Below are 24018 nucleotides of genomic sequence, written 5' to 3'. Positions count from 1 at the left end.
CACGTTCTCATTACTCTGCCAAACCCAGAGGTTCTCAGGATGAAGACCATAGCAGCCATTATCCTGCGTTTAAGACTGACTTCATCTTTTTTTTTTTTTTCATCTTAACATTGCATTGTAATTTATTTGCTCACAAGCTTTTCTTCCTGTTGGATTGTGCTCCTGGAGGTCAAAGATGGGATCTAATTCATCTGTGGATAGATGGCTGCATCTAGTATTGTACCTGGCATATATTCGCTGCTTTAAAATTTAGTTTAGATGGTTAATGAGCTAGATATTGCTTGTTCTTATGCTTCACTCAATTTTCATACTAATTTTCACCTCATGGGTTCCAGCAAATTGGCATTTACCATCATTATCTCAGGTCATCACCTAACAGTTAAACAGTGTTGTTCTAGGAACCAAGGAGGTGTTCAGGATGCTTTCATTTATACTTAATATTCCAAGAATACTGTGCATCATATTAATTTTGGTTGTTTTTTTAGGATCAGAGGTCATGAATATTGTTTAAAGGTTAACGCTGTTTATTCATTCAATTTACTAACAAATACTTAGTGTGCACCTACTATTACCAGGCACTGTGCTAGCCACTGGGATACTGAAATGAACAAAAACAGAAATAGTTCCTGCCTTCATGGAGCTCAGGATCTAAGGAAAGCTACAGTATTAAGTGGATAATGACAATAATGAAGATACTGTATTCTAAAGTGAGAGGAATGAACAGCACATGGGGTTCTGAGAACTTATCAAGAAGGCTTTGACTTAAGGGAGTCAGGGAAGAGTCTCTGAGGAAGTGAAGATTGAGCTAAGATCTGAATAAAGAGTAGCACTAACTAGAGAAACAGGGTAGGAAAAATCATTTCAGGCATGAGAAATAACATATGAAGGTCTCTCTGCAACAGGGAGCAAGGTGCACATGAGTAGCTGAAAGAAGTCCAGAGCAGGTAGAGCAGACAGCAAGAGTTGAAGCTGTGGGGCAAGATGAAATTGGCAAAGGTAATTAGGGGTCAGATCATATGGAGCTTAATGGGCCAATGTTATTTAGATACTCTAGAAGCAAACAAGCCTGGCAAAGCAAGTGTCTGACATTTTCAGTCTCTCTAAGGGAGAAGTGGGCCCTTCCTCCCACCAAAATTCATGAGACTATGCATTAAAAAAGTAGAAACAACATAGATCAAGACTACTGAGAGTGGTGGTCCATGATGGCAGTGTAGGAACTCACCCTGAACTCACCTTATCCCATGGACACACCAAATCTACACCTACATATAGAGCAATACCTCCTGAAGAAGAACAGAAGGCTAATTGAACAGCTCTGCACAACAACAGAGGGACCACATAGAGAATGGTAGGAGAGACAGAGACATGGTAATGATGGGAACTCCAGACTTGATTCGATGACCTGGAGGTGCTGGTGAGTGCCATTGTCTATGTTTCCTCTCCACCCTGATAGCACAGATGGGAACAGGGGCCCTACACTCTGGCTGACCTACAGCCTCAGTGACCCCAGATTCCTAGCCCTCACAGCTCCAGCCAGCCCCTTTATGTGGGCCCCTGCCTGCACCCATCCCATCTCCAGCTATCTCACTGAGGCTGCCCCAATTCAGTGCACACCCAGATACCCCCCTGTTTGTGCCCACTATATCTCCAGTCATCATACCAAGGTGGCCCAGGTGGAAAGTACTTGAGCACACCTCCAGCATGCACCTGCTTCAGCTCCAGCCATCCCGCCAGGGCAGCCCCTATATGGAGGGGCCAGCCTGTCTGCCCCAGCTCCAGTTATCCTGCCACAGTGGCCCTGGTGCAGAGCACCCTGGAACCTGCCAACCCAGGCCAGTTCCAGCTCCAGCTCTCCAGCCAGGTGGTTCCAACATGGAGCACCCTGGGACCCCCAGACCCATGCCCACTCCAGCTCCAGCTGTTCCTGTAGGGTGGCCCCAGTGCAGCATGCCCTAAGACCCCCTGGCCCATGCCTGTTCCATCTTTGGGCAGTCAACCAAAACCTCCAGCGCACACAGTCTACACAGGGAAGCACCTACACAAGACCACTCCTTCAAGACTAGGAAAGGTAACAGTTCTGCCTAATTCACAGAAACAGAAAAAGTCAAACACAATCAGGAGACAGAGGAATATGTTCCAAATAAAAGAACAAACAAGATAAAACCCCAGGGCTTAAAAAAAAAAAAAAAACCCTAATGAAATGGAAGTGAGTAATTTACTGATAAATAGTTCAAAATAGTGGTCATAAAAATGATCACCGAACTTGGGAGAAGAATGGAAGAACACAGTGAAAACTTCAACAAAGAGTTGAAAATATGAAAGAACCAAAAAGAAGTCACAGAGCTAAAGAATACAATAACTGAACTAAAAAATACTCTAGAGGAAATCAATAGCAGATTAGATGATCCATAAGAACAGATCAGTGATGTGGAAGACAGAATAGTGGAAATTACCCAAGCAGAACAGCAAAAAGGAAAAAAAAATTTTTTTAAAGTGTAGTTTAAGGGACCTTTGGACAACATCAAGTATACTAACATTCACATTTTAGGGGTCCACAGAGCAGAAGAGAAATAGAGGTGGGCAGAAAATTTATTTGAAGAAATAATAGTTGAAAACTTTCTTAACCTGGGGAAGGAAACACACATCCAGGTCCAGGAAGCACAGAGAGTTCCAAAACAAGATGAACCCAAAGAGATTCTTACCAAGGCATATTATAATTAAAATGGCAAAAGTTAAAGATAAAGAGAAAATTTCTTTTTAAAAGATTTTATTTATTTATTTGAGAGAGAGACACAGTGAGAGAAGGAACACAAGCAGCGGAGTGGGAGAGGGAGAAGCAGGCTTCCCATGGAGCAGGGAGCCCTATGTGGGGCTCAATCCCAGGACCCTGGGATCATGACCTGAGCCCAAGGCAGACGCTTAACGACTGAGCCACCCGGGCGTCCCTAAAGAGAAAATCTTAAAAGCAGCAAGAGAAAAACAAATAGTTACAAACAAAGGAAGCCCCATAAGACTATCAGCTAATTTTTCAGCAGAAACTTTGCAGGGCAAAAGAGAGTGGTAAGATATTTAAAGTGCTGAAAAGGAAAAGCTTACAACCAAGAATACAATATTTGGCAAGATTATCATTCAGGATTGAAGAAGAGATAAAGAATTTCCCAGACAAGCAAAATCTGAAGTTCATCACCACTAGACTGGTCTTACAAAAAATGTTAGAGGGAAAGCCATAACTAGAAATAAGAAAATATATGAAAGAAAAAAATCTTACTGATATAGGAAAATATATAGTAAAGGCAGTAAAGTAAATTGGCTACTTGAAAGTTAATATGAAGGTTAAAAGACAAAAATAGTAAAATCAACTATAACTAAAATAAGCAGTTAAGGGATACACATAAAAAGATACATCTTTTTATTTAAGACATCAAAAATTTAAAATATGAAGGAGGGAGTAAAAAAATGTATTGCTTTTAGAATGTGTTCAAACTTAAGTGACTATCAGCTGTGTGTGTGTGTATATATATATGGGAAGAGAGAGAGACTTTAGGTTAATATATATGAGCCTCATGGTGAGCACAAACCAAAAGCCTACCATAGATATACAAAAAATAAAGACAAAAGAACCCAAACATAAAACTAAAGAAAACCATCAAGCCACAATGGAAGAGATGCAGAGAATAAGAGGGGAACAGAGAAGAACCATAGAAACAACCAATAAACAATTAACAAAATGGCAATAAGTACATACCTATCAATAATTACATGTAAATGAATTAAATGCACCAGTTGAAAGACATAGAGTGGCTGAATGAGTTGAAAACAACACTCATCTATATGCTGCCTATGAGAGACTCATTTCAGATCTAAAGACACACACAGACTGAAAGTGAAGGGATGGAAAAAGATGTTCCATGCAAATGGAAACAAAAAGAAAGCTGGTGTAGCAATACTCACAACAGATAAAATAGACTTTAAAACAGAGACTATAACAAAAGATAAAGAAGAGCATTACATAATGATAAAAGGTAAATCCAAGAAAAGGATATAACATTCATAAAGATTTATGCACCCAACATAGGAGCATCTAAATATGTAAAGCAAGTATTAACATACATGAAGAAAGGTACAGTAATACAATAATAGTAGGGGACTTTAATATACCACTTACATCAATGGATAGAGCAACCAGACAGAAAATCAATAAGGAAACATTGGCCGTAAGTGATACATTAGACCAGATGGACTTAATAGATATATACAGAACATTTTATCTAAAAACTACAGAATACACATTCTTTTCAAGCACACAGGAATGTTCTCCAGAGTGCATCATATGTTAGGCCACAAAACAAGTCTTAATATATTCAAGAAGAGGGCGCCTGGGTGGCTCAGTCGTTAAGCGTCTGCCTTCAGCTCAGGTCATGATCCCAGGGTCCTGGGATCGAGTCCCACATCGGGCTCCCTGCTCAGCGGGAAGCCTGCTTCTCCCTCTCCCACTCCCCCTGCTTGTGTTCCTGCTCTCGCTGTCTCTCTCTGTCAAATAAATAAATAAAATCTTTAAAAAATATATATATATTCAAGAAGATAGAAATCATATCAAGCATCTCTTCTAACCATGTAAGTATGAAACTAGAAATCAACTACAAGAAGAAAACTGGAAAAAACACAAACACAAGGAGGCTAAACAGCATGTTACTAAACAGCCAATGGGTCAATGAGAAATCAAGAAGAAAAAATAAAAAACACCTTGACACAAATGAAAATGGACACACAACAGTCCAAAATCTATGGGATGCAGCAAAAACAGTTTGAAGAGGGAAGTTCATAGTAATAAAGGTCTACCTAAAGAAACAAGAGAAATCTCAAATTAACCATCTAACCTTATACCTAAAAGTGCTACAAAAAGAACAGAGCCCAATGTTAGTAGAAGGAAGGAAATAAAGATTAGAGCAGAAATAAATGAAATAGAGACAAAAATAGAAAAAAACCTATAGAACTAAAAGCAGATTTTTTTAAAAGGTAAAAAGTTTGATAAACCTCTAGCCAGACTCATCAAGAAAAAGAGAGCCTAAATAGGTAAAATCAGAAACAAAAGAGAAGTTACACTCACCGCAGAAATAGAAATGGTTATGAGATTACTATGAACAACTATACACCACCAAATTGGAAAACCTAAAAGAAATGGATAAATTCCTAGAAACATAAACCTTCCAAAACTGAATCACGAAGAAATAGAAAATCTGAATCAAGACTGATTACAAGTAATGAAATTAAACCAGTAACTTAAAAACTTACAATACACAAAAGTTCAAGACTGGACAGCTTTACAGGTGAATTCTGCCAAATATTTAAAGAAGAGTTAGCACTTATCCTTCTTAAATCGTTCCAAAAAATTGCAAAGGAAGGAATACATCCAGATTCATTCTATGAGGCCAGCATTACCCTGATGCCAAAGCCAGACAAAGACACTACAGGAAAAGAAAACTACACACCAGTATCTCTGATAGACATAGATGCAAAGACCATCAACAAAATATTAGCAAACTGAATTCAACAGTACATTAAAAGGATCGTTCATCATGATCAAGTGGGATTTATTCCAGGGATGTAAGTATGGCTTAACATCTACAAATCAATCAATGTGATACACCATATTAATAAAACAAAGCATAAAAATCATATGATCAGCTCAATAGATGCAGGAAAGAAAATTCAACATCCACTTATGATAAAAGCTCTCAACAAAGTGGATGTAGAGGAAATGTACCTTAGCATAATAAAGGCTATGCATGACAAATCCACAGTTAACATCATACACACTGCACACTGGTGAAAGCTTTTCCTCCCCTAAGTTCAGAAACAAGACAAGGATGCCCATCTTGCCACTTTTATTCCACATAGTACTGGAAGTCCTAGCTGCAGCAATCAGACCAAAAAAAAAAAAAAAAAAAAAGAAAGAAAGAAAGAAAGAAAAAGTAAAGGCATCGAAATTGATAAGAAAGATAAAACTGTCACTATTTGCTGATGGCATATATGTGTGTGTATATATATATATATATATATATATATATGGAGAGAGAGAGAACTCTGAAGACACCACCAGAAAACTATTAGAACTAATAAATGAATTCAGTAAAATCTCAGGGTACAAAATTAACATACAGATATTAATTGCTTCCATACACTAATAACAAACTATCAGAATAAAAATAATCCTATCTACAATTGCACCAAAAAGAACAAAATACCTAGGAATAAATTTAAGGAAATGAAAGACTATAGGACGTTGATGAAAGAAATTGGAAGTGACACAAATAAATGGAAAGATACACCATGTGGATTGGAAGAACCAATGTTGTTAAAATGTCTATACTACTCAAAGCAATCTACACATTTACTGTGATTTTTTTAAATAAAAAAACCAATGGTATTTTTCATAGAACTAGAAAAAAAGAATCCTGAACTTCTTATGGAACCACAAAAGACCCTAAATAGCCATAGCAATCTTGAGAAAGAAGAACAAAGCTGGAAGTACCAAATTCCCTGATTTTGAACTATACTACAAAGCTATAATAATCAGCACATTATGGTACTGGCCTGAAAACAGACACATAGATCAATGGAATAGTGTAGAGAGCCCAGAAAAAATCTCACACACATATATGGTCAATTAATCTATGACAAAGGAGCTAAGAATATAAAAGCTAAAATAAACATGGGATTATATTAAACTAAGAACCTTTTGTATGATGAAGGAAACTGTCAACAAAACAAAGAGATAACCTACTGAATGGAAGAAGAAATTTGCGAATCATAAATCTGACAAGGAGTTAATATCATATCATATATATATGTATATAACTTACACAACTTAATATAAAAAAACAATTAAAAATGGGCAGAGACAAACTGTAAGAGACTCTTAATCTCAGGAAACAAACTTGAGGGCTGCTGGAGTGGGGGGCAGGAGGGATGGGGTGGCTGGGTGATGGACACTGGGGAGGGTATGTGCTATGGTGAGCGCTGTGAACTGTGTAAGACTGTTGAATCACAGACCTGTACCCCTGAAACAAATAATACATTATATGTTAATTAAAAAAAAGAAAAAAAATGAGCAGAGTGCTTGAATAGGCATTTTTCCAAAGACATCTAGAGACATACGGATGGTCAACAGACACATGAAAAGATGCTTGACATCCCTAATCATCAGCGAAATGCAAATCAAAACCATCAAAATGGCTAGTATCAAAAAGAGAAGAAATAACAAGCGTTGGCCAGGATGTCAAGAAAAGGGATTTGTGCACTGTTGGTGGGACTCTACATTGGTGCAGCCGCTAAGGAAAACAGTATGGAGGTATGGAGGTTCTTCAAAAAATTAAAAATAGAACTACCATGTTATCCAGCAATTCTGTTCTGGGTATTTACCCAAAGAAAATGAAAACCAATTTAAAGGCATATATGCACTCCTATGTTCACTGCAGCATTATTTATAATAACCAAGGTATGGAAGCAACCTAAGCGTCTATCGATAGCTAAATGGATAAAGAAGATGTGATGTATGTATACAATAGAAAAGTTTTCAGCCATAAAAAAGAATGCGATCTTGCCATTTGCAACAACGTGGATGGAACTAGAGAGTGTTTTGCAGGTAAGATAAGTCGGACAGGGAAAGACAAATGCCATATGATTTCACTTATGTGTGGAATCTAAAACACAAAACAAATGAACACAAACAAAACAGAAACAGATTCACAGAAAAAGGGGGAGGAATTGGGAAGCGGGCAGAATAGGTGATGAGGATTAGGAAGTACAAACTTCTAGTTATAACGTAAATAAGCCAAGGGGGTGTAATGTACAGCATAGAGAATATAATCAATAATATTGTAAAGGCTTTGTATGGTGGCAGAGGGTACCGAAAATTACGTTTCTGCTGCTGATAGGAGCGTAACTTTAGCCAATTTATGTACCTTCTCAGTCTCAGTCTGCTAATCCACAAAATGGGAAGACTAATATTTACCTCTTAGGGCTGTTAAGAATATTAAAACAAAATAACATCTGTGAAAATGCCACACCCATTATCTGGCCTGTTAGAGGCACTCAACAAATGACATTTCATTCATTCTAAAAATCAGCACTGAGGCTGGAAGCCCAAACTCTGTCCTTCAGCTGACCTTGACTTGTTATCAGCACCTTTTGTGTATTGCCCTTAAGCTACTGGTATAGACTGAATTGTGTTCCCCTAAAATTCGTATGTTGAAGACCTAACCCCCAACATTAGTAGATTTGGAGATAGTCTTTAAAGAGGTAATGAAGTTTAAATAAGGTCATAAGTGGAGTTCTGACCCCATACGATTGGTCTCCTTATGGGAAGAAGAAGAGACATCAGTGATGCCCGCATGCAGCAGACGAGCCAGCCAGTGCTGGAGCAGCACGTGAGACAGTTAGCATGGAGCTTTGAGCAGTTCCTTTACTGTCTGGAACACATATCAAATACATTTAAGGGTATGTGGAAGGGGCAAAAAAGATTTGTGCATTTGAAGCCTTTAAATGCATGAGGCTCTTTAAACAACATCCTTGTTGAAGATAGACCAGAGAAAATGCCAGGTAAGTATCAGCTCTTCATAAACTTTTCAGTCATAAACTCTTCTCAACAGTTTGGTCCTAACTCTACAAAACGTAGGTAGTATCTACTTGCTTTCCCATCATGCAAATGAGTCACGTGACATAACTTGGTACCTATGGGTTTGATCTGAACTTGCCATCTGGGATCACAATTTGGTCTGGGGGGGGTGGGGAGAAGAACACAGATGGCCTCTGGGGTTCTGATCATGAATGCTGGAGGGGATTTAGCTGTCAAGAGAGTGGAATTTGTCACGTTTTTATCTATCATCTGCCACAATCTCTATTACCCACTTTCATTATTTCAGGGAATCCAAAATCTTTTTGGAGACATTTTTTACCTGACACAGTGTGCAGCAGTTACAATCCAACACCCTCCGATATAAATTCCTCCACATTTGATTTTCTCATTGTCCTTAATTGCCACCTGCCACGGGAAGTCTCCCTGTAAGAGACATTAGTGTGGTCACTGTCATTCGACCAGACGGTGATAGACAGGTAGCCCTAAGATATGCCCATTGCAAGACTCCCAGTCTCTTATCATTACATATCTCCCCCACCTTTCTTTGTTTTTCAAACTTGGACTGCTCCTGGGAAGTAACAGGTTTACCATGTGTGCTGGCTTTCCTCCTACGACTCGTTTCCTTCGAATGGGCACGCTGTTTTTAACTCCACAGGACACTTTAGGGAGAATTGACTTTATCCGTTTTCTTTCTTCAAGAAAGGAAGAGATTGTATCATTATGATTTTGAACCCATTACTTCTTGCTAATTTATGCCACAAAACCAGCAAAGTCACTGCTAAAACAAAACAGCCTGAATTGACTAATAAATTCTTTTAGATGCTAATTGGTACTGTTGACCTTGTTCAAAAATTCTGGCTTAATATGAAGATTGCTTGATTCTCTGAAGTTCTGCCTAAAGGTACACTGGTGGCAGAAAGAGGCCAACTTGAAGGGTTAAACATTTTTATCTCTGCCTTTGGCAGAGAGATAAAAGATGTCAAATGGCCAGGCATACTCAGGATGAGGGTCTCATTCAGAAATCATCAGAATGAGCTGACAACATGGGCACCTATATCTTCTCACTTTCATAGTTTTTACTTTACAGAGGCTGTTCATATGGAATTATTTTCAATAATATTAACATTAATGATGTTAACATTTGAGCACTTTCTGTGTCAGTCCTCGTGCTAAATATTTTGTATGTAGTTTATTTAATCTAATCATCATATTAACCCTGCGAGGTAATGTGCCAGGGACCCATGGACAATCCAGGATCAGTGGGCGAGGGGGTATTCTTTTGGTCACTTGACACATGATGATATTTCCTTCCTCTGTGAACATTTAGATGTGGCACACTTGTCACAGAGACACCTGGCAGAACAAGGCTTGAGATGGGAATTGGCGGAAGAACTCATGAAAAAGGAAGAAAGTGAAAATATAAGCTGTTTTCCTTATTCTTTCTATATATTTTAGTACATCATGAGTATCTTTACAAACTTGCTCCTTAGGCCCAAATGAGAAAGGAAAATTAATATCACTGTCAATTACTTTGGGCATATAAGAAGGAGGTGGGTCTTTAAGGGAGAGAAATCGTGAGTGAATATGGATGGGTTTTTGTCTGTTCGTTTTGTCCCACCCATTCTAAGAACCGGGTTGGGGGAAAAATGTGATGGTAAGTTTTAAATTTGTGCTTGGACCTTTAAAAGAAGAAAGACCTCATCTACTGAGGATTGTGGAAGCAGCTCAGGCACTATCTGAAAACCAATGCTACGTTGAGTAGAAAATAAAGAGCCTTTGGTGAAAAATCTCCTCGGACTGATAGCTGTATCTTCAAAATCTAAATCTTTCAATCATTGCTGATGAAAAAAAATTGTTAATTAATTTTGGGGTCTGGCAATTAGAAGAGAGTCTGATGTGAACTTCAGCTTAAATTCCCCTAAAACAGGGAGCTATTTTATTCCCAATTTGTAGTTGAGGTTAAGTTATTCACCTAAGGTTACACAGTTAATAAATAAATAACTGAGTCAGGATGACTCAAGTCTGTCTGACCCAAAAACTCTTATTAATTACTGTCTCCTCAGGGACTTAATACTTAATTTAATTTAGCTCTCAGTGCACAACTGGCCGGGATACAGATCTTCACAGACCTTCTGTTATCAGGATTGAAAACATTGAAAAAGAACCAGCTCAAGTAAAGTCTATTATTTTTATATTTCAAAATGTCATGGGTCATGCTCGAAATCTGGTTGTTTTTGACAAAACTGACATGACAAAGCTCATAGCAAATAAAAAAATGTTATGTAGCTCTAAAATATTGTTTTCACTTCAAAATTAGCCTTGTGAATTAACCCATTTTTAAAAGCAGTTCTCAAGAAACATTTATGTGAGTTTTTCTTAAGAGTGATAAGAAGAGTAATGTTATTTTTTTCTATTTACATTGATAGCAAAGGTAATTGTTGCTTGAATTAATTATATATACACACATACATACATACACACACAACATTAAAATGCAGATGTAAATCAAGGAAGCACTCGTAAAAAAGAATAATGTTAATTTACCTTCATCCATATCAGCAGTCAAAAATTCTGTTTCTTCTATAATAAAACAAAAAGTTCCAATGTTTATGGTTGTGTTTATAATAGAAATTAAATAATTAAAATTATTTCAACTTTGATCATAATTTTGTCTTAAAACCTGTTGTCTATTGATTGATTGATTGATGAGAGAGAGAGAAAGCGTGAGCACACACACATGCATGGGCATGCATGAGTTGGGGAGGGGCGGAGGGAGGGAGAGAATCTTAAGCAGTCTCCATGGACACAAACTTGATCTCATCACCCTGACATCATGACTGGAGCCAAAATCAACAGTTGGATGCTTAACCCACTGAGCAACCCAAGCACCCCAAAAACCTGTCTTCTGTTTAAAAAGGACAGTACAAATCCACAAAGCATACCATCTTATTTCCTTTCTATACCTAGGTAATTGTGAAGGCTCAGGATGAACTATGTAGAAATTTTGCAGGTACCAACTAGAGGTGTCTCTTGGTACAAGTGAATGGTGAGACTCATGGTGCTGTAGTTTTCTGCATTTAGAATAGGCAAAATGCTTGGGTCAGAGAAGGAAAGCTTCTTTTTCAACTCTGATTCACAAAGTCCTTACATAAAGCAGGGAACAGTTACTAACACTGACTGAAAGAGAACTCAGCTGACATTAGAAAGGCCTCTGTGCCTGCACTAACGTGAAAGCTGAGTTATTGCTCACACGTGGTTATATCATGCGCAATTAATAGCTTCATTAAAATATAAGAAGAGGGGCGCCTATGTGGCTCAGTCAGTTAAGCATATGACTCTTGATTTCCGTTCAGGTCATGATTTCAGGATCATGAGATCGAGCCTCACATCAGGCTCCATGCTCAGCAGGGAGTCTGCTTAAGATTCTCTCTCTCCTTCTCCTTGTGCCCCTCCCCCAGTTCACTCTCTCTCTCTCACACACACACACAAACACACACACGCTCTCTCTCTCTCTAAAGTAACTAAATCTTTAAAAATATATATAAAAAGACAGCAGTAGCTTTGTTTTGCTTCAATTCTGCAATATTCCAAGAATTTAAATTTTTTACCTTGAGCCACATGTAAGAAAAACAAAATTTACCACAGCAAAGGATAATTTTTGAGAAAAATGAATACCATATCAATGATATTATACATATATCATAAAACTATAATACCTTATCCTTGTTTTCAATTCTGTAATATAAATTTTCTACTATAACAATGTATTTACCTTTAATTTCAGGATGTCCTTTAATTTCAGGATGTCCAGTTCCTAAAAACAAAACAAAACACTCACTGTAGCAAAGAGATAATGTTCACCTGGATAAAATATACATGAATCATTAATATCTCAGAATTGGTATAACAAGTTAAGTTTTTTACAAAGATAAAGGGGAATCGCAGTCTGTCATCTTTCCTTGATTTTTAATACCACATAACAGATGTTTCATATTGCATTTAAACACATACCAATTTCACTACGGCAAGGAAATAATTTTTACTGGAGTTTTATTTTTTTATTTTATTTTTCTTAAGATTTTTATTTATTTATTAGAGAGAGAGACAGCGAGAGAGGGAACACAAGCAGGGGGAGTGGGAGAGGGAGAAGCAGGCTTCCCGAGGAGCAGGGAGCCCGATGCGGGGCTCGATCCCAGGACCCTGGGATCATGACCTGAGCCGAAGGCAGATGCCCAACGACTGAGCCACCCAGGCGCCCCTTTAATCTCTCTTTTTTTAAAGGATTTTATTTTTGAGTAATCTCTGTGTCCGACATGGGGCTTGAACTCACAACCTCAAGATCAAGAGTCACATGCTCTTCCGACTGAGCCACCCAGGCACCCCTTTACTTGAGTTTTAAAAAGAGATGTATATTTTGGATATATCTGAACACATACGGACAGCAAATTTATTATACAGTTATACAAAATGTATAACCCTGTTAAACTTATAATTATAAAAGGTGGGCTTTCCAGGATACATGAAACCAAGTTATACTCCAAACTTCCCTTGGTTTAGTGATTCCTATCTGTCCACTGAAAGAGCAATGAATATATTAATATTTTTATTTTTCATCTCTTCTCTCATTTGCTCTTGCTTAGAGAGTGAAAAATCAGAACAACTACTGAAAGACAAAAGGTGGTGCTCACTCTAAAGAAGGGTAAACTGAAGTAATAATGACAGTTGACTAAATGTATTTTTGATATGGATTCAAGTAATTGATTTTTAAAAAGTAAGTTTTATGTTATAGTTACTCCCTGGCAGTGGGATTTTTTTTTTCCCCTGATAAGCCAACAAATTCTGTGTTTTGACCTTAAACTTTAGAGTTTTGAATTGGGAGAAGGAGGAGAGGGAGGGAAAAGGAACAGAAGTGGAGGAGAAAGAAAAGAAACCCCAAATATCATTATACTGAAAAAGTGAAATCAAACTGTAGACCTTCAGAGGAAGACTGCATGATCTCACTTATATGTGGAATCTAACAAAACAAACTCATAGAAAAAGAAGTCAAATTTGTTGTTACTAGGGGCAGGGGTAGAGGGTGGGGAATTAGGTGACTGTCGTCAAAAGGTAAAAAATTCCAGATCAATAAGTGCTGGGGATGTAATGTACAGCGTGGTGACTATAGTTACCATTGCTGTATGGTATACTTGAAAGTTGCTAAGGGAGTAAATCCTAAATGTTCTCATCAAAAGAAAAAAAATGTAACTATATGACATGATGGATGTTAACTAAACTTACTGTGGTCATCATCTCTCAATATATGTCTGTCAAGTCATTATGTTTTACACCTTAAACTTATATACGGTGTTGTATGTCAATTCTATTTCAATAAAACTGGGAAGGAATGACTCTCAAGCTTTACTGGCAAGAGTCATGATTTACGGTCTTCCTCCTTAAAAAATGTTTGGAAATTTCTTTCTCTCCTCTCTTTACTAAGGTTTTAACTATATTTAATGGACATAAAAGTATTTTGCTCAACAGCGTATAGAAACTTCAAAAGAAATAATATGATTTGAGATCCTAAAACGTGTTTTTACATTTAAAAACTGATGTCAATGGGAAGTTAAGACTTTAGTAAAGTCAAATAATACCAAGCAATGGCAAAACATAATTATTATCAATTCATTTATCCATATATATCTCCACCATGTATTTAATGCTTACCTGTAAGGCACATGTGGAATATAAAAATAATTAGATTGTTTTCAAGAACAGGGCCTGGCACACATAGTAAGAACTTAATAAATATTCACTGAGTAAATGAATGAATATAATAACTTCCAGAAAGCACTGATGTAAGTAAGAAGTCAGTCTGTGTGACACAGAGTAGGTACTTGGTAAATATTTTTACCATCAGAGGTTTTCCAATGAGCACCAAAAAACAAAGAGCATTAACTCATTGCTTTGAAACTTGGTAAGTAGAGGGAAAGAATTAAAAACTATGCTTTCTTTCTACTATGAATTGCATTTCATGGAAACAAAATAGTTGATGAAGGGAAGTTCTTCTCTATAGAAAACCAATTAATAAATGCAGAAGGAATGCTGAATTAGAAATCACCATCTTGGGGCGCCCGGGTGGTTCAGTTGTTGAAGCGTCTGCCTTCGGCTCAGGTCATGATCTCAGGGTCCTGGGATCGAGCCCCACATCGGGCTCCCTGCTCCGCGGGAAGCCTGCTTCTCCCTCTCCCACTCCCCCCTGCTTGTGTTCCCTCTCTCGCTGTGTCTCTCTCTGTCAAATAAATAAATAAAATCTTTTTTTTTTTTTAAAGAAATCACCATCTTATAGTTCCTATTGACAAATTGGATCTAGGCAACAATCACACAGGCTACTAAAAACCATTAAGATGAAAGGTTGTGGGGGAACTTTTTAAAAAGGAAAGATCAAGCTGGTCCGGTGATCAATTTTAGTATCATTAATAGTGGGATATCCAGAGAACTTATTTTATGTAATAGAAAGGACACAGCACTACCCATCAAGAATTCTTGCCTAAGGGACCCCTGGGTGGCTCATTCGGTTGTCTGCCTTCAGCTCAGGTCATGATCCCAGGGTCCTGGGATCGAGTCCCACATCAGGCTCCTTGCTCAGCAGGGAACGTGCTTCTCCCTCTGCCTGCCACTCCCCCTGTTCCTGCTCTCTCTCTCCCTTCTTCCCTCTCTCGCTCTGACAAATAAATATAAAAAAAAATCTTTGGGGTGCCTGGGTGGCTCAGTTGGTTAAGTGACTGCCTTTGGCTCAGGTCATGATCCTGGAGTCCTGGGATCGAGTCCCGCATTGGGCTTCCTGCTCAGTGAGGAGCCTGCTTCTCCCTCTAGCCCTCCCCCATCTCATGTACTCTCTCTCTCTCATTCTCGCCCTCTCAAATAAAGAAATAAAGAAATAAAGAAATCTTTAAAAAAAAAGAATTCTTGCCTAAAATATTGAACTTTGTATCTCATCACATCTCTGTAAATCCAGAATAAGGAACATCCTGTAGGCAAATGACCAAGTTTGTTTAAAAATCAATGGCATGAACACATGCAGAAGAATGAAACTGGACCATTTCCTTACACCACACACAAGAACAGACTCAAAATGGTTGAAAGACCTAAATGTGAGACAGGGGTCCATCAAAATCCTAAAGGAGAACACAGGCAGCAACCTCTTCGACCTCAGCCGCAGCAACTTCTTCCTAGAAACGTTGCCAAAGGCAAGGAAAGCAAGGGCAAAAATGAACTATTGGGACCTCATCAAGATAAAAAGCTTTTGCACAGCAAAAGAAACAATCAACAAAACCAAAAGACAACCAACAGAATGGGAGAAGGTATTTGCAAATGACATATCAGATAAAGGGCTACTATCCAAAATCTATAAAGAACTTCTTAAACTCAACACCCAAAGAACAAATAATCCAATCAAGAAATGGGCAGAAGACATGAACAGACATTTTTCTGAAGAAGACATCCAAATGGCCAACAGAAACATGAAAAAGTGCTCAATATCGCTCAGCATCAGGGAAATCCAAATCAAAACCTCAATGAGATATCACCTCACACCAGTCAGAATGGCTAAAATTAACAAGTCAGGAAAGGACAGATGTTGGCGGGAATGTGGAGAAAGGGGAACCCTCCTACACTGTTGGTGGGAATGTAAGCTGGTGCAGCCACTCTGGAAAACAGGATGGAGGTTCCTCAAAAAGTTGAAAATAGAGCTACCATACAATCCAGCAATTGTACTACTGGATATTTACCCCAAAGATACAAATGTAGGGATCCGAAGGGGTATGTGCACCCCAATGTTTATAGCAGCAATGTCCACAATAGCCAAACTGTGGAAAGAGCCAAGATGTCCATCGACAGATGAATGGATAAAGGAGATGTGGTATATATACACAATGGAATATTATGCAGCCATCAAAAGGAATAAAATCTTGCCACTTGCAATGACGTGGATGGAACTGGAGAGTGTTATGCTGAGCAAAATAAGTCAATCAGAGAAAGACATGTATCATATGACCTCACTGATATGAGGAATTCTTAATCTCAGGAAACAAACTGAGGGTTGCTGGGGTGGTGGGGGTTGGGAGGGATAGGGCGGCTGGGTTCTAGACATTGGGGAGGGTATGTGCTATGGTGAGCGCTGTGAATTGTGCAAGACCGTTGAATCACAGATCTGTACCTCTGAAAGAAATAATACATTATATGTTTAAAAAAAAAGAAGAAGTAGAAGAAGATAGCAGGAGGGGAAGAATGAAGGGGGAAATCGGAAGGGGAGATGAACCATGAGAGACGATGGGAAGTTCTTCTCTATAGAAAACCAATTAATAAATGCAAACTGAAAAACAAACTGAAGGTTCTGGAGGGGAGGGGGGGTGGGAGAATGGGTTAATCTGGTGATGGGTATTAAAGAGGGCACGTTCTGCATGGAGCACTGGGTGTTATACACAAATAATGAATCATGGAACACTACATCAAAAAAACTAATGATGTAATGTATGGTGATTAACATAACATAATAAAAAAAATCAATGGTGTGAAAAAAATTGGGGGTGGATAGGTAGGTAACATTTTTTAAATTGAAGTATAGTTGACATACAATGTTATATTAGTTTCAGGTGTATGACATCATGATTCAGCAATTCTATATATTATGCAATGATGACCACAGTAAGTGTGGTTACTATGTGTCATCATGCAACATCATTACAATATTATTGACTATACTCTCTATGTTGTACTTTTCAATGACTTACTTATTTTACAACTGGAAGTTTGTACTTCTTAATCTCCTTCAACTAATTCCCCCATCTTCCCCACCTACCCCTGGCAGCCACCAGTTTGTTCTCTGTATTTATGTATCTGTTTCTAATTTGTTTATTTGTTGGTTCATTTGTTTTGTTTTTTAAATTCCACATATAAGTGAAATCATATGGTATTTGTATTTCTCTGTCTGACTTATTTCACTTAGCATAATACTCTCTAGGTTTATCATGTTGTTGCAAATGGCAAGATGTTATCCTTTTTTTTTGACCTGAGTAATATTCTAGTGTGTGTGTGTGTGTGTGTGTGTGTGTGTGTGTGTGTGTGTGTGTGTATCACATCTTCTTTATCCATTCATTTGTCAATGGACACTTAGGTTGCTTACATATCTTGGCTATTGTAAATCATGCTGCAATAAACATAGAGGTGCATATAGCTTTTTTGCATTTGTGTTTTTGTTTTCCTTGGGTGAATACCCAGTAGTGGAATTGCTGGATCATATGGTAGTTATATATACATATATATAATTTTTTTTGAGAAAACTCCATACTGTTTTCCATAGTGGCTGCACCAACTTACATTCCCATCAACAGTGCACAAGGGTTCCCTTTTCTCCACATCTTCACCAACACTTATTATTTCTTGTCTTTTTCATATTAACCATGCTGACTGGTGTGAGGTGATATCTTACTGTGGTTTTCATTCGCATTTCCCTGATGATTAAAGATGTTGAACATCTTTTCATGTGTCTATTGGCCATCTATATGCCTTCTTTCGACAAATGTCTGTTCATTCCTCTGCCCATTTATTAATCAAATTATTGTGTGTGTGTGTGTGTGTGTGTGTGTGTGTGTGTGTGTGTGTTGAGTTGTATAAGTTTTTATATATTTTGGATATATCATTCACAAATATCTTCTCCCATTCAATAGCTCACCTATTTGTTTTGTTAATGGTTTTCTTTGCTCTGCAAATCTCTTTATTTTGTTTTAGTCCAAATAGTTTATTTTTGCTTTTGTTTCCCTCACTTGAGGAGACATATTAGAAAAATGTTGCTAAAGCTGGCATCCAAGAGATTACTGCTTATGTTCTCTTTTAGGAGACTTATGATTTCAGGTATCACATTTAGGTCTTTATTATTTTTTTAATTTAAATTCAATTAATTAACATACATTTATGTCTTTAACCCATTTTGAGTTTATTCTTTTTTTTTTTAAGATTTTATTTATTTATTTGACAGAGAGAGACACAGCGAGAGAGGGAACACAAGCAGGGGGAGTCGGGGAGGGAGAAGCAGGCTTCCCGCGGAGCAGGGAGCCCGATGCGGGGCTCGATCCCAAGACCCTGGGATCATGACCTGAGCCGAAGGCAGACGCTTAACGACTGAGCCACCCAGGCGCCCCTTGAGTTTATTCTTGTGCATGGTGTAAGAAAGTGGTCCAGTTTCAGTTTTTTGAATGTACATTTCCAGCTTTCCCAACACCATTTATTGAAGAGACTGTCTATTCTAGATTGTGTATTCTTGCCTCCTTTGTTGTAGGTTAATTGACCACGTAAGCATCAAGCATGTAAGCATGTAAACATATGGACTCTCTATCCTGTTCTATTGATCTATGTGTCTGCTTTTATGCCAGTACCATAATATTTTGATTACTATAGCTTTGTAGTATATCTTGAAATCTAGGATTGTGATACCTCCAGTTTTGTTCTTCTTTATCAAGACTGACTATTCAGGATCTTTTGTGGTTCCATACAAATTTTAGGATTCTTTGCTCTAGTTCTGTGAAAAATACCATTGATATTTTGATAGGGATTGTGTTAAATCTGTAGATTACTTTGGTAGTATAGACATTTAAAAAAATATTTGTTCTTCTAATCCATGAACATGGTATATCTTTCCATTTATTTGTGTCACTTTCAATTTCTTTCATCAATGTCTTATAGTTTTCAGAGTGTAAGTCTTTCACCTTCTTAATTAAATTTATTCCTAGGTATTTTATTCCTTTGGTGCAATTGTAAATGGAATTGTTATCTTAATTTCTTTCTCTGATAGTTTGTTACTAGTATATAGAAACCACAAGTGATATCTGAATGTTAACTTTGTATCCTGCAATTTTACTGAATTTATTTATTAGTTCTTTTTTTTTTAAGGATTTTATTTATTTCAGAGAGAGAGAGAGAATGAGAGATAGAAAGCATGAGAGGGAAGAGGGTCAGAGGGAGAAGCAGACTCCCTGCCGAGCAGGAAGCCCGATGCGGGACTCGATCCCAGGACTCCAGGATCATGACCTGAGCCAAAGGCAGTCATCCAACCAACTGAGCCACCCAGGCGCCCAACAGTTTTTTTGTGGAGTCTTTAGTTTTCTTCTTTTTTAAAAAGATTTATTTATTTATTTGAGGTGGGGCGGGGCAGAGGGAGAGAATCTTCAAGCAGACTCCCCACTGAGTGCAGAGCCCAACGCAGGGCTCCAACTCAAGACCCATGAGATCATAGCCTGAGCCTAAACCAAGAGTCAGATGCCCAACTGACTGAGCCACCCAGACATCCCTAGAGTTTCTATGTAAAGTATCATGTCATTTGCAAATTGGACAGTTTTATTTTTCCTTTACAAATTTAAATGCCCTTTCTTTCTTTTCTTTTTCTTTCTTTCTTTCTTTCTTTCTTTCTTTCTTTCTTTCTTTCTTTCCTTCTTTTTTCTCTTTCTCTTTTTCTCTCTTTCTTCCTTCCTTCCTTCTTTCTTTCTTTCTTTCTTTCTTTCTTTCTTTCTTTCTTTCTTTTTCTCTTTCTCTTTTTCTCTCTTTCTCCCTTCTTTCTTTCTTTCTTTCTTTCTTTCTTTCTTTCTTTCTTTCTTTCTTTCTTTCTTTCTTTCCTTTCTTTCTTTCTTTCTTTCTTTCTTTCTTTCTTTCTTTCTTTTTCTTTTCTTTTCTTTCTTTCTTTCTTTCTTTCTTTCTTTCTTTCTTTCTTTCTTTCTTTCTCTTTCTTTCTTTCTTTCTTTCTTTCTTTCTTTCTTTCTTTCTTTCTTTCTTTCTTTCCTTCTTTCTTTCTTTCTTTCTTTCTTTCTTTTTCTTTCTTTCTTTTCTTTCTTTTTTCTCTTTCTTGTCTGATTGTTAAGACTCCAGTACTACGTTGAACAAAAGTGGCAATAGTGGACATCCTTGTCTTGTTCCTGATCTTAGAGGAAAAGCTTTCAGATTTTCACCATTGTGTATGATGTTAGTTGTAGGTTTATCATATATGGCCTTTATTATGTTGAAGTATGATCCCTCTAAACCCACTTGGTTGAGAGTTTTTATCATGAATGGATATTGAATTTTGTCAAATTCTTATTTTGAATCTGTTGTGATGACAATATGTTTTTCTCCTTCATTTTGTTAATGTGATGTATCACATTGATTTATTAAAGGATATAGAACCATTCTTGCATTCCTGGAATAAATTCCACTTGATCACAGTGAATGATCCTTTTATGTATCATTGAATTTGGTTTGTTAATATTTTGTTAAGTATTTTTGCAGATTATATGCAGATTATAATGTCAGATTATTTATTTAGGATTTTTCTTCTTTCTTGAGATAGGCTTGAATTGGTATAAACTTCCTTCTTAGAACTGCTTTTGCTGTGTCCCAAAGATATTGGACCATTGTGTTTCCAGGTGGGTAACTCTTACACTTGATCTTAGCCAAAAGGCCAAGAAACATAATTCTTAAAGAATAAAAGATATGTTAAAAACTTAATAATCAAATAGAATGTTAGACTCTTTTGGATCTTGATTCAAACACACTGTTCTAAAAGGACATTTTTGAGAGGGGTGCCTGGGTGGATCAGCCAGTTAAGCATCAGATGACTCTTGGTTTCAGCTCAGGTCATGATCTCACAGTTGTGGGATCAAGTCCCACACAGGGCTCTGGACTCAGCTTGGAGTCTGCTTCAGATTCTCTCTCCCTGTCCCTCCTGCTCTCTCTCTCTCTCTCTCTCTCTCTCAGATAAATAAATAAATAAATAAATAAATAAATAAATAAATAAAATCTTTTAAAAAAGATATTTTTGAGACAGTTGGGAAAACTTGAACATGGGCTGTTATTAAACAGTGTTAGGGAATTATTATTATTGGGGATACTAATGAGAGTATATTGTGTATGTATAACATGTTTGTATCATTAGAAATGTATGTAGGGGAAGTGACATGATATCTCAAATGTGCTTTAAAATACTTAAACAAGGGGCACCTGGGTGGCTCAGTCCTTAAGCATCTGCCTTCGGCTCAGGTCATGATCCCAGGGTCCTGGGATTGAGCCCTGCATGGGGCTCCCTGCTCAGCGGGAAGCCTGTTTCTCCCTCTCCCACTCCCCCTGCTTGTGTTCCCTCTCTTGCTGTGTCTCTCTCTGTCAAATAAATAAATAAATAAAATATTTTTAAAAAATAAAATAAATAAAATACTCAAACAAGCTGAACAAGACTGGCAAAATATTGATAATTGTTCAAGCTGGGAGAGAGGCACATCTTGGTTCATTCTAATAATCTATTTTTGTTATGTGGGAGCCTTTCTGATAAAAAGTTCTGAAATAACAAATGTATTTAATAAATGAAAATATGAGAGAACATTCCATAGTTCTTCGAATGCCCACTCAGTAGTATTCTTACTGCTAACACTCCCCTATACCCACTTAAGATTACAATTTACCTAAAAGAAAGTTTCAGAGTCCCCAGATCAAGTAATGGGAAAATGTAGCACAAAACCTTAATTACCTTCACAACCAATTTCATCTTCTCCTGTAATGCAATCCACCTCACCGTTGCACTTATATTTGTTTGGAATACAAACACCAGATCTACAGAAGAAACTTTTGCCTCGGCATCCTACACAAACATAAATAGAAGAAGGTTTTTATTTTTCTTTCTTCATACTTAAAATCCAATAGGATAGAATCTGAAATTCAATGGGGGAGTCTTCTTCTACCTGTACAGCACAGTTCGTCACTCTGGTCTCCACAATCATTGATACCGTTACAGGTTCTCTTTTGAGGAATGTATTTCCCGTTCACACAGTGAAAGGAGTCATTTGTTGGAGGAGCTGTAAATTAGGAATTCTCTTTGTGAATTTTATTTATGGAGTTGTAGGTGACATCCTGATCACATTTGGAATAATGAGGACATTAATATAAAGTCAGGCATCAAATAGAAAATGATATTAAACGTATTGGTAGCATCAACATAATATATATGGTTAATAAAGAAAAAAAAATGTCAATGCTGGTTTATGGAGTCCCTTTCGTTATCTCTGAAAACCAGTATTTACTGTGGAGGTCTGTACTTGCTGAGGTTGGGGGAGGGGGCTCAGGGTCACGGGCCCTTGCTCACATCGGCAAACACCAGTGTTCACCCATTCCTTTCGAGCTGCTGCACAAATCCTCACTTCCATCCCATGACTTACTTGGGCAGTGCAATTTATATTTTGATGGTATTTTTTTTTTTTTAGCACCAAAAAAGGCTTTAGCCTTTAAAACCCTATGTATGACTAAAATATTCCCATGTCAGGACCGAGGAGGAAAGTGGCAGTGACTGTCCTGAGACTGTGGTCACTTAAATATTTTAAAGACATTTTTAAGTGTGTAGGCTGGGCCTCTCAAAGGAGATATTGAGGTTTCTTCTGATGTTTGTATTACTTATGTTTGTGGTATTATCCAGATGTTTCAGCAAGCATAGAGGAGTCAGGCAACTTTGCTCCCCATGTAGGAACCTGGAGAGAAGTAATATTTGAATGCAAAACGGTACAATAGAGGAAAAGCACCAATTTAGGTTCTAAAGCTTAAATTGTTTGTTTACTAAAGCCTAAACTTGTTTGTTTACGACCAACGTGGTGTGCAATAAACAATTTTGAAGGAAGCTTTGAAGTTTCAGGCAAGTACTCTACCAACCTGCATTCTGTGTGTAGCAAACCACACCAGCGAAATTCTTGTCATTTTTAGTTCTTCTCTTAATAAAAGTACATTCAGCCAAACTTGTCTCTAATCCTCGACAACGCACTTGGAGACATTCAGTGGAATTTAAATGGAGATTTTCAGGAACCTCAAACTTTTTTTGAATATCAAAAGCACCTCTACAAATAGAATAAATGAAACATTAGGATAGAATGATTAGTATTTTGCATTTATAACCTTACTGTATGAGGTAAGGAACTAAAGTAATTTCCTCTAATTTTCTACATATGAGTGATACACTGAACAAGATGCTTAAATTCTGAGCCTCGGTATCTTCACCTGTAAAAGGGAATATGATAATCTCAGCTAGTTTTGTAAATATTAATTAAAACAATCAATTTAAATTGGTTAGCCAGAGTTCAAACATGGCAAACAGTCAGCAAATATTAGTTTCCTCTTCTCTGTTTCTTGTTAAGGAGAACTCCTTCTTCCACACTCTTGATGTTTCCTTCCAACCTGAGATGAGTCATTCTTGGCTTCTCTCTATCTCTTAATTCCTTTTTGCTCAAGGAAAGGGAGTAAATAATCAATCAGGGAATTTTGGAATTATAAATCAGGCAAGGTTAGCTTACCTTTTCCATCTTTCCTTTTGGGGACCTTTTCACATGCCTCATGCTGTAAGGCTTACC

General features: G+C 37.4%; 1 protein-coding gene across 1 annotated transcript in view; it reads right to left on the bottom strand.

Annotated features, from left to right (window-relative positions):
• Positions 1–24018, bottom strand: part of CFI (complement factor I) — an 80531-nt gene that overhangs the window by 7078 nt on the left and 49435 nt on the right. The window contains exons 7-13 of the mRNA XM_088021335.1: positions 23327–23508; positions 22369–22482; positions 22158–22268; positions 12411–12428; positions 11183–11218; positions 9227–9330; positions 8958–9061 (exon numbers count right to left, since the gene is read on the bottom strand). Of these exons, the coding sequence (XP_087877461.1) occupies positions 8958–9061; positions 9227–9330; positions 11183–11218; positions 12411–12428; positions 22158–22268; positions 22369–22482; positions 23327–23508 (669 nt within the window). The remainder of the gene's footprint in view (positions 1–8957; positions 9062–9226; positions 9331–11182; positions 11219–12410; positions 12429–22157; positions 22269–22368; positions 22483–23326; positions 23509–24018) is intronic.

The sequence above is a fragment of the Eumetopias jubatus genome, unplaced genomic scaffold (assembly GCF_037043125.1).
Source record: "Eumetopias jubatus isolate StellerSeaLion01/CBP00866 unplaced genomic scaffold, mEumJub1_p1.0 scaffold_2, whole genome shotgun sequence".
In the NCBI taxonomy this organism is placed as follows: Eukaryota; Metazoa; Chordata; class Mammalia; order Carnivora; family Otariidae; genus Eumetopias; species Eumetopias jubatus.
This window is presented reverse-complemented; position numbering and strand designations above follow the sequence as displayed.